Below are 12,523 nucleotides of genomic sequence, written 5' to 3'. Positions count from 1 at the left end.
GTGTGAAGATACATTGTGACAGTCAGAGTGCCATTCATTTGGCAAATCACCAGGTGTATCATGAAAGGACAAAGCACATTGACATCCGGTTGCACTTTGTAAGAGACATGATTGAAACAAAAGAGATCATGGTACAGAAAATTGCATCAGAGGAGAATCCAGCTGACATGTTCACCAAATCGTTACCTAGAGCTAAGTTCAAGCATTGCTTGGACTTAATTAACTTCGTTGAAGAGTAGACGGAGGTTGGAGAGAGCAGCACGGTGGTTGATGGGAAGTTGACATCACCATCGTTTTAAAGGCAAGGTGGAGATTTGTTGCAAATTGCCTTGAAAACGTGAAGAAAAACAACACTAGTCTGCTGTTTTCCGCCCCGGGCGAAAAACCTGTGTTCCGGGCGGAAATTTGAAGCAGGAAAAAGGGGGCTCTCTGTTTTGGCGCCCCAGGCGGAAATTTTGGTGTTTCAGGCGGAAATTACGCCTCAGGCGGAAAAAGCTGCGCCTCGGGCGGAAATCGCTGCAGGGTATTTAAAGGGTCACGTTTTCTGTTTTTTCATAACAAGTTTTTAGGGTTTCTGAGGCCAACATACAAACTAGGGTTATAAGAGAAACATCTTGTGAAGACTCTAGGGTTGGGTAATCATTCTATCACCTTGGGAAACACTTTCATTGAAATCTCTTGGTCACGGGAAGAGATTTGGGAAAAGGGTAGAAATAGGATAACTCTATTTTTCTTGCAACTCTTTTAAGAATCTCATTGTAATCAAGGAACAAAGTTTGATAGTGGAACGGAGAGCTGCTCTCTCCCCCAGATTAGGTCACATTGACTGAACTGGGTAAACAATTTATTGTGTCCTTTTCTTTTCTCGCCGTTTATCATTATTTGTGATTATTATTGCCGTTCGCTTATTTTGATTGCTTAATCGTATTTGCTCCACACATCAAGATTATTATTGGTGTGATTTTATCGAATTCACAACAATCAAAATTATCATTAAAATTTGCTGTAAAATTTATTTGTCGAAGTGTCATTTTGGATGTATGACTGTTGTGACTATATTGTATGGTTGACTTTGTTGATTATTTGAAAAAAGAATAACTCCAAACAAAAAGACTTTTAAAAAAATGAACACTAGATTTATGGAATTTCTTTGAACCTCATGTTTTAAAATTTTTGTCTTGAAGTGGGAGTGTGATTGCTTAGTTAGTGACTTGTTGGCGTATAAAAGAAGCAAGACAAAAACCAGAAACATCCAAACAAGAAGACTTGGAAGACTTCAATAACTCTGACCAAACATCCAAGGGTTAGAAGTCCCAACATCCAAGGGTTGAAGTTGAAACAACATTTGCCAAGACTGATGCAACCTCTTAATGAAATTGCTGAGAAGTGTTACTCAAGATATATGCGATATCGTGGTTTTTTTTCTCACTCTATTTTCAATCTATGCTAGTTGTTTGGTTATATAAAATTGTGGAATCAACAATGACAACCAAAGACATTCTAGTAGAAGTGTAATGTATTAATTACTGTTCGGATAAGGTGAATCGCCGTTGATGTATTAATGACTACAAACGGTAAAGAAAAAATGACAGTCGAAATGTATAGGATTGAGTAAGTGGTTAGACTTAATAGACACAGCATATCCATACAGGAGACTTCATATACACATTCACTTGTCAGATTTCACAGACTCACAAATCGCAAATATACAATTCATAAATACATAGTTCACTTGTCACAGACACGCCATTTCCAGATACACAGTCACAATGCAGTTGAGGAGTCCATGACAGATTCAAGAAAAGGCTGAAGAAATTGCTAAGTATTTTGAGAAAAGGATGCACAAGCCTAAGAAAATAATGATCAGGTAATTAATGGCTTAATTGCACGTTTGGTCCCTTATCTTTATTTTAGGTTTCAAGTTAGTCCCTTATCTTTTTTGCAGGTTTCATGTTGGTCCCTCCCGTCAATTTTTTCACTTTTTCCGTTAAATTTGGACACGTGGAAAACGGAAACCACACTTGGAAAGATGACACATGTCCAAATTTAACGGAAAAAGTGAAAAATTTGACGGGAGGGACCAACATGAAACATGCAGAAAAGATAAGGACCAACTTGAAACTTTTAAAAGATAAGGAACCAACTTGAAACCTAAAATAAAGATAAGGGACTAAAAGTGTAATTAAGCCTTAAAATTTCATTCAATTTCTGACATATATCTTTCATGTGCTTGTGTAAATATTTATCTCTGTTACCATCTAAGAACTATTTCCATCCAACAACTTGAATATATGTCTACGTCAAACCGATGAATCATGCTAAAGTGATTTGTTGGAGAGTTCCATTCGCGATTTCGATGAGAAGCATGATTGGCCGTTAGTTACATATGGTATAGGACAGCTAACATCTTAACTGTTTGTTTCATGTAAAATGTTAATGTACATATCTGTAAAGATTGGAATTGGTTTCTCTTTATATCATCAGAATGCTGTGATGAAAGGTATACATTTTCTTTTCAAGTACTGTACTACTATATTTTCTCTTATAGGAAGATAACTACCTGATTATATTAATATATGAGAAAGCCACAAATTTCATTTGCAACGAACAAATGAGAAAAACTAGAGTATCGAACAACTACCGTGTACCACGATACCAGGTACGTAGAGTTCGAATTCAGTTTATTTTAGATATGACAATGTTGGTTTTTACACAATGTAGTGTTTGAAGCAGCTAAGTTTTGTTGAAAATTATATCCAATAACCAATAAAAACAAGACAGATACATAACATGAACAATAGTTTTTGAATGAACAAAAACATTACAATTGACAAAATGAACAAAAACCTTACATCAAGTGAAAGAATAAAGATGAATTCAGCAACAACAGTGTTATCACAATTTGGCTCTTTTTAAAAAATTATAACCATGATTTGCAGGATCGATCAGCCACTTGATGAATCACCTGATAAAATATGTAGCAAATAAAGTGGATATATAAGTTATGCATAGAATAAAAAAGTAAAGCTAAATACTCTAGGCTGATCATCAAAACTGTGAAGTAGGTTTCACTAACCTTCGTTAGCAGGAGCTCGATTTCTGCGAAAGCTATTTAACTTTACCATCAAAGTTACATAGAGCTTGTCACCCACTCCATCAACAAACCTAAAGTATGCATGCCTCCATTTCCTAATAAGAAACAAAGAACCACAAATTCCCCAGAAACCTGCTGCAAATCCAACTCCCATGCCTAGATACAATGATTCTCTTATAGAGTCATCATCTTCATGCCCTCTAGACTTGTGATTTTCTTCTTCTATGGTACAATTATTGAGAGGAGATCCGCATAGGTTTGGGTTTCCAATGTAGCTTGATACATTAAAACTTTGAAGTTGAGTTCCTATTGGGATTTTTCCATGAAAATTGTTGCAAGATAAATTTAAATAACCCAAAAAGCTTATTATTGGAGAGATCGAGAGATTCTAAATATTTCATGCCTCCAATTGTATTTGGTATTGTTCCAATCAAGCTATTGTGAGATAAGTTTAACGTTTGAAGTTGAACAAGCTGAAACAATTCCAATGGCACTTCTCCAGACAAGTTATTAGCTGAAAGGTCAATAGTTTTTCTACATTTGTGAATTATACTCATATAATATTCTTGTCCTTTTGTAAACAACTCAACTGAACTAAAAGTAATAAAATCTGTTATAGAATGATCAACCATTTGAGTCAAGTTGTAGACAGAATTCTGTATAGATCCTGAAAGCTTGTTATTTGCGAGGTCCAAATGAAACAAATTAGAGAGGTTGAATATCTGTTGTGGAATATTCCCTTCGAATTGGTTAGCTCTCAATATGATCACCTCTAAGTATGGTGACATATTGATTGGTATGGTTCCAGAAAATTCATTTTCTCCCAAGTTCAAGATCTGCAGTTTTGTCCAATAAGAGAGGTGCACTAGAGCTTCACCAGATAGCTTATTACTCCACAAGTTAATATGATATAAATCTTTCAAATCCTTCCAACTATGTGGTATTGATCCTGAGAAGGAGTTGTAAGACAAATCAACTTGAATGGCATTTGGCGGTATGTTTGGGAGTCCACCTGTGAAATTATTGTGATCCAAATATAAAGTTTCACACTTTAGTGTTAGGTTTGATATGTCTCCAGTCATCGAATTGTTTGACAAAAAAAGTAAGGGGATTCTTTCTATAAGGATTGAAAACTTTTTTGTAACTACCAATGAAATTCCCGAGCTCGATAAGTCGAGCAATTGCAATGACTTCTGTGTATATATCCAAGATGGAAAATTTGGACCTGGATTTGTATTTCTCAATTTAAGGTCATGGAGTTGAAAAGGAGGAACCCAATCCAAATCAAATTGGAATACAATAAAATTAGAACCTGTTAAGTCTATGTAATTTAAATTAGAGAGTTTGGAAAAAGTTTTTTCTGAAATTTCACCAGAGAAATTATTAAGACCAATATCTAAGTAATGTAACGATGAGAGGTTTCCTGCAGTTGAAGGAATGGATCCTTTTAGTTGGTTAACAGAGAGATCAAGGTGTTGAATATTTGGTAGTTGGCCTATTCCATCTGGAATTGATCCTTGTAGTTGGTTTGAAGAGAGATCAAGGAATCTCAATTTTTTAAGGTTTAGCAAGCTCGATGGTATCTCACCATGTATATTGCTCCAATGAAGATCAAGATAGGTGAGATCTTTGGTGAGATTAAAAAACGAATTTGGTGACTGAGAGGTGAAGTTGTTTTCAGAAAGATCAAGAGTTACAAGTGAAGACAAATTCAAATACTCAATAGATGGGTTGAACATTAAGTTGTTGAGGTTACAATGACTCAAGTGTAACTCTAATAGTGAAGAAAGTGTATTCACTGCTCGAAACCAATTGGTTTCCTTATGAAGATCAATTCCACTAAGGTTGAGATATTTCAATGAAGAAAGTGGAGAAAGCCAATCAAGATTTTCCATCTGAAGAGTACCAAAGGGGGAGAATAAGTCAAGGTAGAAAAGGTTAGATGTATGTGTGAAGTTGTGTTGAGTGGCTGAAATATTTATCACATCAAATTCATTCTCACTCAAATCCAAGTAAGTAAGAAACTCAAGTTCGAGGATAGACAAGTTCATCTCACCTTGCAATTGACTAATATGAAGTTCTGTAACTCTGCCAGTGATGTTGTCGCAGTGGACTCCTTCCCAAGCACAACAATCTTTTTCAGTTAACCATGTTGATAGTTGACCAATACTATCATTGATTCCCTTTTTGAAGTTTAACAACGCCTCTTGATCTTTCTCATTGCATTGAACCAATCTGTGTTCATTGCTAGACATGATTTTGTGGAATGTGGTTACCGATAAAAGTAGAAGCAAAAGAAGTGACATTTGTGAAGTAAGAATGGTCATGAATGATTGATTGTTTGGATCAAAGAATAAGATGCAATTGAAATGGGAGTATGATTTGTTATGAGATGTTTGTATGATTATATAAATTGGAAGAATTGGAAGTTTGAATTACAGTAAGTGATAAGAAAGTATGTGGACATTAGAAGTTTCATAATAATTGTACAAAAGCAGAAAACTGATTGTTAGAAGACTTTGAAAAATAAATGAAGACTTAGAATTATAGAATTTCTTTGAACCTAATGTTTTAAAGTTGGTGCCAAATTATTTGTAATTTATTATTAATGGGAAAATGTTTGGTTTACATTTGGAATTTTTGTATTCTGTGATAAGAAAGTATGTCAGCTTGGTTTGTACAAGTTTCAATATAGGAAGAAATGTGTTATTTTGACACAAATTTTAAAAAATATGTTTTTGAATGGTTAATTCAATTTAAAATTAAAATGAAATGTGACACATGTTTAGAATAAAATTAAGTAAAGTAACTACGTATGTGATGATATATCACAGATATTTACGGACAAATTAAAATGAAATATAATTATATAAACCTGACATTTGAGAGTTTATTTTTGGTTTTGTTCCAAATTAATTTTCAATCATCAAATAGCAGAACTTTTCCATTACCATTGTAACATTACAAACTCACTCTGTTTTCCATCCGAACGTGCTAATTTTGACAGAATTGAAGTGTTCCAAACATGCTGAACAGCCGCAACAAAATCCGCATCAAAATATATTTCCTATAGCAGGTTGTGCGGCATCAAATAACAGTTTTTAACTGAAAATTGGCTGCATAGATCTGGAGACCAACTAACCACAACTAATCTGCATAGAATATTATTCATATTCTATTGGATTGTACGACCACTCGTTCTTCCTTGAGAACATCCTCTACTTGAATGAGGAATAATTCTTCATAATACAGAATAGGGAGTTCCTTTGAATGGATTAAATTTTATAGACAGATGGAATTTTATTTGAGAAGTCAAGATCCTTAAACAGTAATTATGACCAAGTAAGTTATCAAGAACATAATTAAGCTTTCTACTAAAGTAATTAATTATCATAACTAAATGTCATGAGTATAAGATTTGTCTGAGCATAAATAAATACTTAACCAAAGGATAAGGTTTTAGGCTGTTAGTTATTTCTGTTTAGTCAGTTAGATTGGTTTTTTCTATTAGTATTTCTGTTAGTTTGTTTTGCAGTCTTATATAAGCAACAGAATGGGAACAGTTTAGAATCAAATCCATGTAGCTTGGAGAAGATTAGCATGGATAACAAAACTACATCTGTAAGCAAAAAGAATGAACATGAGAAGCAGCCATATCACTGCTTTCTTCTGGTGGGATGAATAAAAGAATGCAAAATGAAAAGCAGCCATATCACTGCAAAAAGAATGAACATGAAAAGCAGCCACCACGTTGTTCTGTGGTAAATGAAAACGAGGAGAATCCATGACCACGATCTTCTTCATCTTGTCTAAGACATCCAATTCAGTTAGGACAACTTCATTGGAAGGGTTTGCCAAACACATACACTGGTCTTCATCACAGTCCTTTTCTCGTGATTCGTCCAGTTGGATTAGGGAATTTAAATCACAGAAGTGGCGGCATATACATCCCTCATTACCAAATTGATATTGACAAATTGATTAGGTTTTCATTTGGTATTTCTGTTTCCTAATGTCTGTTTATGCTTACAGAATAACTGTAATATGGGGTATGCTTTCATCAATATGCTCTCTCATTCACACGTCGTCCCTTTTTATAAGGTTATTACACTTTTCTCTCTATATTTCAATTCTTCATGTTCGTAGTTTGTAATATAATAAATATGAGTAGAATTATTTTTTGAAATTTGAAGGATGAAAATTTATTCAGGCTTTTCATGAGAAGAAATGGGAAAAGTTTACTAGTGACAAAGTTGCTACAAGGAAAGGCTGAAGAACTTGCTAAGCATTCTGAGAAAAGGATGCACAAGCCTAAGAAAATAATGATCAGGTAATTAAATTTCACTCAATTTCTGACATAATAATCATCATTTGCTTAAATTATAATTTTACATGGTTTTGAGTACAGCTTGGTTTTGCTATGTTATGTATGCATTCTCAGTATCACTTTCAATTGGTCAATATATTCATGTAACTTTCAAGTGCTTGTGTAAATATTTTTTTCTGTTACCATCTAGGAACTATTTGCATCCAGCAACTTGAATATATGAATATATGTCTACGTCAACCGGATGGATCGTGCTCAAGTGATTTTGTTGGAGAATTCCAATGGCATTTTGGATGAGATGCTTGAGAATGATCGGCTGTTTTGTATATTGTTCCTAGGCACCTTACATATGGTCTAGTACTGCTAAGTGCTAACTACTACTTCATAGGTGTTTTGTTTCATATGTAGTCAAAATCTGAATATACATATCTGTAAAGATTTGAACTGGTTTCATATGTAGTCATCAGAATGCTATTGGAGTTTTTTAATTTCAAGTACTACTATATTTTCTCTTATATGAATGTGTTAGACTGAAGTTTCATTTGAAATGTCAAATGTTAATCGCTAGAGTCATCTTGAAATGCAATAACTACCTGAACATATTACCATGTACCACCGGTACCAGGTACGGAGAGTTATAGCTGTCAAAATAGCTTAGTCTATATGGAACGGCCCGCCAAATTCGAATCCAGTTTATTTAAGATATGACAATATTGGTTTTTTACACAATGTAGAGTTTGAGGCAGCTAAGTTTTGTTGAAAAATTATTTTCAATATCCAATAAGATGACAGATACATAACATGAGCAATAGTTTTTGAATGAACAAAACATTACAATTGACAAAATGAACAAATACATTACAAAAAGTGAAAGATAAATTCAGCAACAGTGGTATCACAATTTGGCTCTTTTTGAAAAATCATAACCATGATTTGCAGGATCAATCAGCCACATGATGAATCACCTGATAAAACAAGTAGCAAAAGTTATGCATAGAATAACAAAATAAAACGAAATACTCTATATTTTGATCAATGAAACAATTAATAAATAAATTATGAAACAAGTCATAAATGAATTATGATAAATAAAATTGTGAAGTAGGTTTCACTAACCTTCACTAGCAGGAGCTCAATTTCTGCGAAAACTATTTAACTTTACCATCAAAGTTACATAGAGCTTGTCACCCACTCCATCAACAAACCGAAAGCATGCATGCCTCCACTTCCTAATAAGAAACAAAGAACCACAAATTCCCCAGAAACCTGCTGCAAATCCAACTCCCATGCCTAGATACAATGATTCTCGTATAGAGTCATTATCTGTAGACGGAGTTGCATTTTTAGGATTTTCTTCTTCCGTAGTGCAATTATTAAGAGGAGCTCCGCATAGGTTTGGGTTTCCAATGTAGCTTGATACATTAAAACCTTGAAGTTGAGTTCCTATTGGGATTTTTCCATCAAAATTGTTGCAAGATAAATTCAAAACCTCTAAAAAGGTTAAGAGAGCCATGCTCTGAGGAATTTCACCAGAAAGCTTATTATTGGAGAGATCGAGAGATTCTAAATTTTTCATGCCTCCAATCGTCTTTGGTATTTTACCAATCAAATTATTGTGAGATAAGTTTAACGTTTGAGCTTGAACGAGGTGAAATAATTCTGATGGCACTTCTCCAGACAAGTTATTAGCTGAAAGGTCAATAGTTTTCCTAATACTGTCAGCATATTCCATATAATATTCTTGACCTTTTGTAAACAACTCAAGTGTACCATATACAAATGAGTCCTCCCTAGTTAAAGTAACCATTTCAGTCAAGTTATAGATGCACTTTGGCATAGATCCTGAGAGTTTGTTATGTGCAAGGTCTAAATGAAACAAAGAAGATTGATTGAATAATTGTGTTGGAATAGTCCCTTCAAATTGGTTAGCTCTCAATATTAATACTGATAAGTATTGTGACATCTTGAAACGTATGGTTCCTGAAAATTCATTTTCTCCCAAGTTCAAGAACCCCAATTGTGTCCAATCAGAGACGTGCTCCAGAACTGCACCAGATAGCTTATTGTTCCACAAGTTAATGGTTGTTAAATATTTCGAGTTCTTCCAACTATGTGGAATTGATCCTGAGAAAGAGTTGTAAGAAAAATCAACATCACGGGCATAACCACCGGCATTCGGTGATATGTTTGGGAGTCCTCCTGTAAAATTATTGCGATTCAAATATAACATATCTCCCTTTAGTGTTAGGTTTGATATGTCCCCAGTCAAGGAATTGTTTGACAAAAAAAGATAGGGGATTCTTTCTATAAGGCTCGAAAACTTGTTTGTGTCTACCAATGAAATTCCCGAGCTCGATAAGTCGAGAGATTGCAGTGACTTCTGTGTATATATCCAAGATGGAAAGTTTGGACCTTGATTTGTATTACTCAATAAAAGATCACTGAGTTGAAAAGGAGGAACCCAATCCAAATTAAATTGGAATACAAAATTAGAACTTGCCAAATCTAGCCAATCTAAATTAGAGAGTTTGGAAAAAGTATTTTCTGAAATTTCACCTGAGAAATTATTACCACCAATGGACAAGTAATTTAAGGATGAGAGGTTTTCCAAAGTAGAAGGAATATTGGAACCACTTAACATGTTACTGTTAAGATCAAGGTGTTGAATATTTGGTAGTTGGCTTATTCCATCTGGAAGTGATCCTTGTAGTTTGTTATAAGAGAGATCAAGGTGTTGAATATTTGGTAGTTGGCTTATTCCATCTGGAAGTGAACCTTGTAGTTGGTTATAAGAGAGTTCAAGGTATCTCAGATTTTGAAGGTTTAGCAAGCTTGAAGGTATCTCACCATGTATATTGCTGTCCCTAAGGTTAAGATAGGTGAGATCTTTGGTGAGATTAAAAAACCAATTTGGTAACTGAGAGGTGATGTTGTTGACAGAAAGATCAAGAGTTAGAAGTGAAGACAAATTCAAATATTCAATAGATGGGTTGATGATGAAGTTATTGAGGTTGCAATAACTCAACTGTAACTCTAATAGTGAAGGAAGTGTATTAACAGCTTGAAGCCAATTGGTTACCTTATGAAGATCAATTCCACTAAGGTAGAGATATTTCAATGAAGAATGTGGAGAAAGCCAATCAAGATTATCCATCTGAAGATCATTGTCGGATAAGTCAAGGTAGAAAAGGTTAGATGCATGTGTGATGTTGTGTTGAATGGTTGTAAAACTTATCACATCAAAATCATTATCACTCAAATCCAAGTAACTGAGAAACTCAAGTTCTAGAATACACATATTGATTTCACCTGTCGAAGTTCTAAATGGATCAAAGTAAGGTGATAATTTGAGATCAAGTTTTGTAACTCTGTTGGTTATGTTGTCACAGGAGACTCCTTTCCATGCACAACAATCTTTTTCGGTTGACCATGTTGATAGCAGACCAAAACTATCATTGATTCCCTTTCTGAAGATTGATAATGTCTCTTTATCTTTCTCATTGCATCGAACCAATTTGTGATCATTGATTGACATGCATTTGTGAAATGTGGTTAAAGATAAAAGTAGAAGCAAAAGAAGTGGAATTTGTGTAGTGATAATGGTCATCATGAGTGATTGTTTGGATCAAAGAAATACGATCGAATTGAAATGGGAGTATAATTTTTTAGGAGATTCTAGTGTGGTTATATAAATTGGAAAACTTGGAAGTTTGAATTACGTGATAAGAAAGTATGTGGACAATAGTTTAACCATATCAGCTTCACAGCTTGGTTTGTGGAAGTTTCAAAATTGGACAAAAGCAGAGAACTGATTGTTCGAAAGACTTTGAAAAAAAATGAAGACTTAGAATTATATAATTTCTATGAACCACATGTTTTAAACTTGGTACCTAATTATTTGTAATTTATTATTATTATTGGTAAAATGTTTGCTTTACATTTGGAATTTTGTATTCTGTGATAAGAAAGTATGTGGACAATAGTTTAACCATATCAGCTTGGTTTATACAAGTTTTGAAATAACAAGAGTTGTATTATTTTGACACAACTTCAAACTTTTGTTTTTAATATTTTTAATATAAGAAGAGTTTTAAAAGTGTTATTTTAACATATATAAATCTTCTTATATCTATAAGAACATATAAATTGTGGTAACCATTCAAATTGTCTGACAGTCTCAATGTCCTTAAAATAGAAAACACAACTTTGTTGGTGCACGTGAACAGCCGCAACAAAATCTGCATCAAAATCAAGGTCCGATAGCAGGTTTTGTGGCGTCAAATAACAGCTTTTAACTGAAAATCGGCTGCATAAATCCCGCGACCAACTAGCAGGTTGTCGAAGTGTCATTTTGGATGTATGACTGTTGTGACTATATTGTATGGTTGCCTTTGTTAATTATTTGAAAAAAGAAATAACTCCAAGCAAAAAGACTTTGTAAAAGCAAATGAAGACTTAATTAGATTTATGGAATTTCTTTGAACCTCATCATGTTTTAAAATTTTTGTCTTGAAGTGTGATTGCTTAGTTAGTGACTTGTTGGCGTATAAAAGAAGCAAGAAAAAAACCAGAAACATCCAAACAAGAAGACTTGGAAGACTTCAATAACAAACATCCAAGGGTTAGAAGTCACAACATCCAAGGGTTGATGTTGAAACAACATTTGCCAAGACTGATGCAACCTCTCAATGAAATTGCTGAGAAGTGTTACTCAAGATATATGCGATATCGTGGTTTTTTTTTTTCACTCTATTTTCAATCTATGCTAGTTGTTGTGTTATATAAAATTGTGGAATCAACAATGACAACCAAAGAAATTCTAGTAGAAGTATAGGATTGATTAAGTGAGGTGAGGGATTCATTCAGTAAGGGAGGGGGCCCTAAATCCGCGCTTAGGGGAGAGACGGGCTTGGATAGAAAGAAGGGTCTTGGACAGGGTTAAAACGAGTAGAAGTATAGGATTGATTAAGTGGTTGGACTTAAGTGATTAATTAGATTCAGTTAAAGATAAATCATTCGAGAGAACTCAATGACTAAAATTATCATTGATTCAACTTTACTTACCTTCCCCTCAAAACCAGATAGTTAACAAAAAAAAACAT

The 12,523-nt window shown here is 34.0% G+C and overlaps 2 protein-coding genes across 4 annotated transcripts; both read right to left on the bottom strand.

The window, feature by feature from the left end:
* Positions 1-2,696: 2,696 nt before the first annotated feature.
* LOC123917214 (receptor-like protein EIX2) lies at positions 2,697-11,511 on the bottom strand. Of its 3 annotated transcripts, none has more exons than XM_045968886.1 (3): positions 8,703-11,489; positions 3,077-3,241; positions 2,697-2,965 (listed from the first exon to the last, which is right to left on the bottom strand). In XM_045968886.1, exons 1-3 carry the CDS (start codon positions 11,029-11,031, stop codon positions 2,946-2,948), a joined length of 2,514 nt encoding a protein of 837 aa, XP_045824842.1. In that variant the 5' UTR covers positions 11,032-11,489; the 3' UTR covers positions 2,697-2,945. The 3 variants fall into 3 exon arrangements, with proteins under 3 accessions (XP_045824842.1, XP_045824843.1, XP_045824844.1); XM_045968887.1 differs by lacking the exons at positions 2,697-2,965; positions 3,077-3,241 and adding an exon at positions 8,084-8,386 and having other exon boundaries at positions 8,538-10,124; positions 10,197-11,229; XM_045968888.1 differs by lacking the exons at positions 2,697-2,965; positions 3,077-3,241 and adding an exon at positions 8,084-8,386 and having other exon boundaries at positions 8,538-11,511.
* LOC123917217 (receptor-like protein EIX2) lies at positions 3,334-5,439 on the bottom strand. Its single transcript, XM_045968890.1, has one exon. It carries the CDS (start codon positions 5,419-5,421, stop codon positions 3,379-3,381), a length of 2,043 nt encoding a protein of 680 aa, XP_045824846.1. The 5' UTR covers positions 5,422-5,439; the 3' UTR covers positions 3,334-3,378.
* Positions 11,512-12,523: the final 1,012 nt, after the last annotated feature.

Source organism: Trifolium pratense, linkage group LG3 (assembly GCF_020283565.1).
Source record: "Trifolium pratense cultivar HEN17-A07 linkage group LG3, ARS_RC_1.1, whole genome shotgun sequence".
Taxonomy (NCBI): Eukaryota; Viridiplantae; Streptophyta; class Magnoliopsida; order Fabales; family Fabaceae; genus Trifolium; species Trifolium pratense.
The sequence above is the reverse complement of the archived record's forward strand: the minus strand, read 5'-3'. Positions and strand labels throughout refer to the sequence as shown.

Coding starts and splice junctions, on each gene's coding strand:
- LOC123917217 (XM_045968890.1), bottom strand. CDS start 5,421: ATGACCATTCTTACTTCACAAATGTCACTTCTTTTGCTTCTACTTTTA.
- LOC123917214 (XM_045968886.1), bottom strand. CDS start 11,031: ATGATGACCATTATCACTACACAAATTCCACTTCTTTTGCTTCTACTT. Junction 3,242..8,702: donor ATTGTATCTAGGCATGGGAG/TTGGATTTGCAG, acceptor TAGGCATGGGAG/TTGGATTTGCAGCAGGTTTC. Junction 2,966..3,076: donor TCGAGCTCCTGCTAACGAAG/GTTAGTGAAACC, acceptor ATATTTTATCAG/GTGATTCATCAAGTGGCTGA.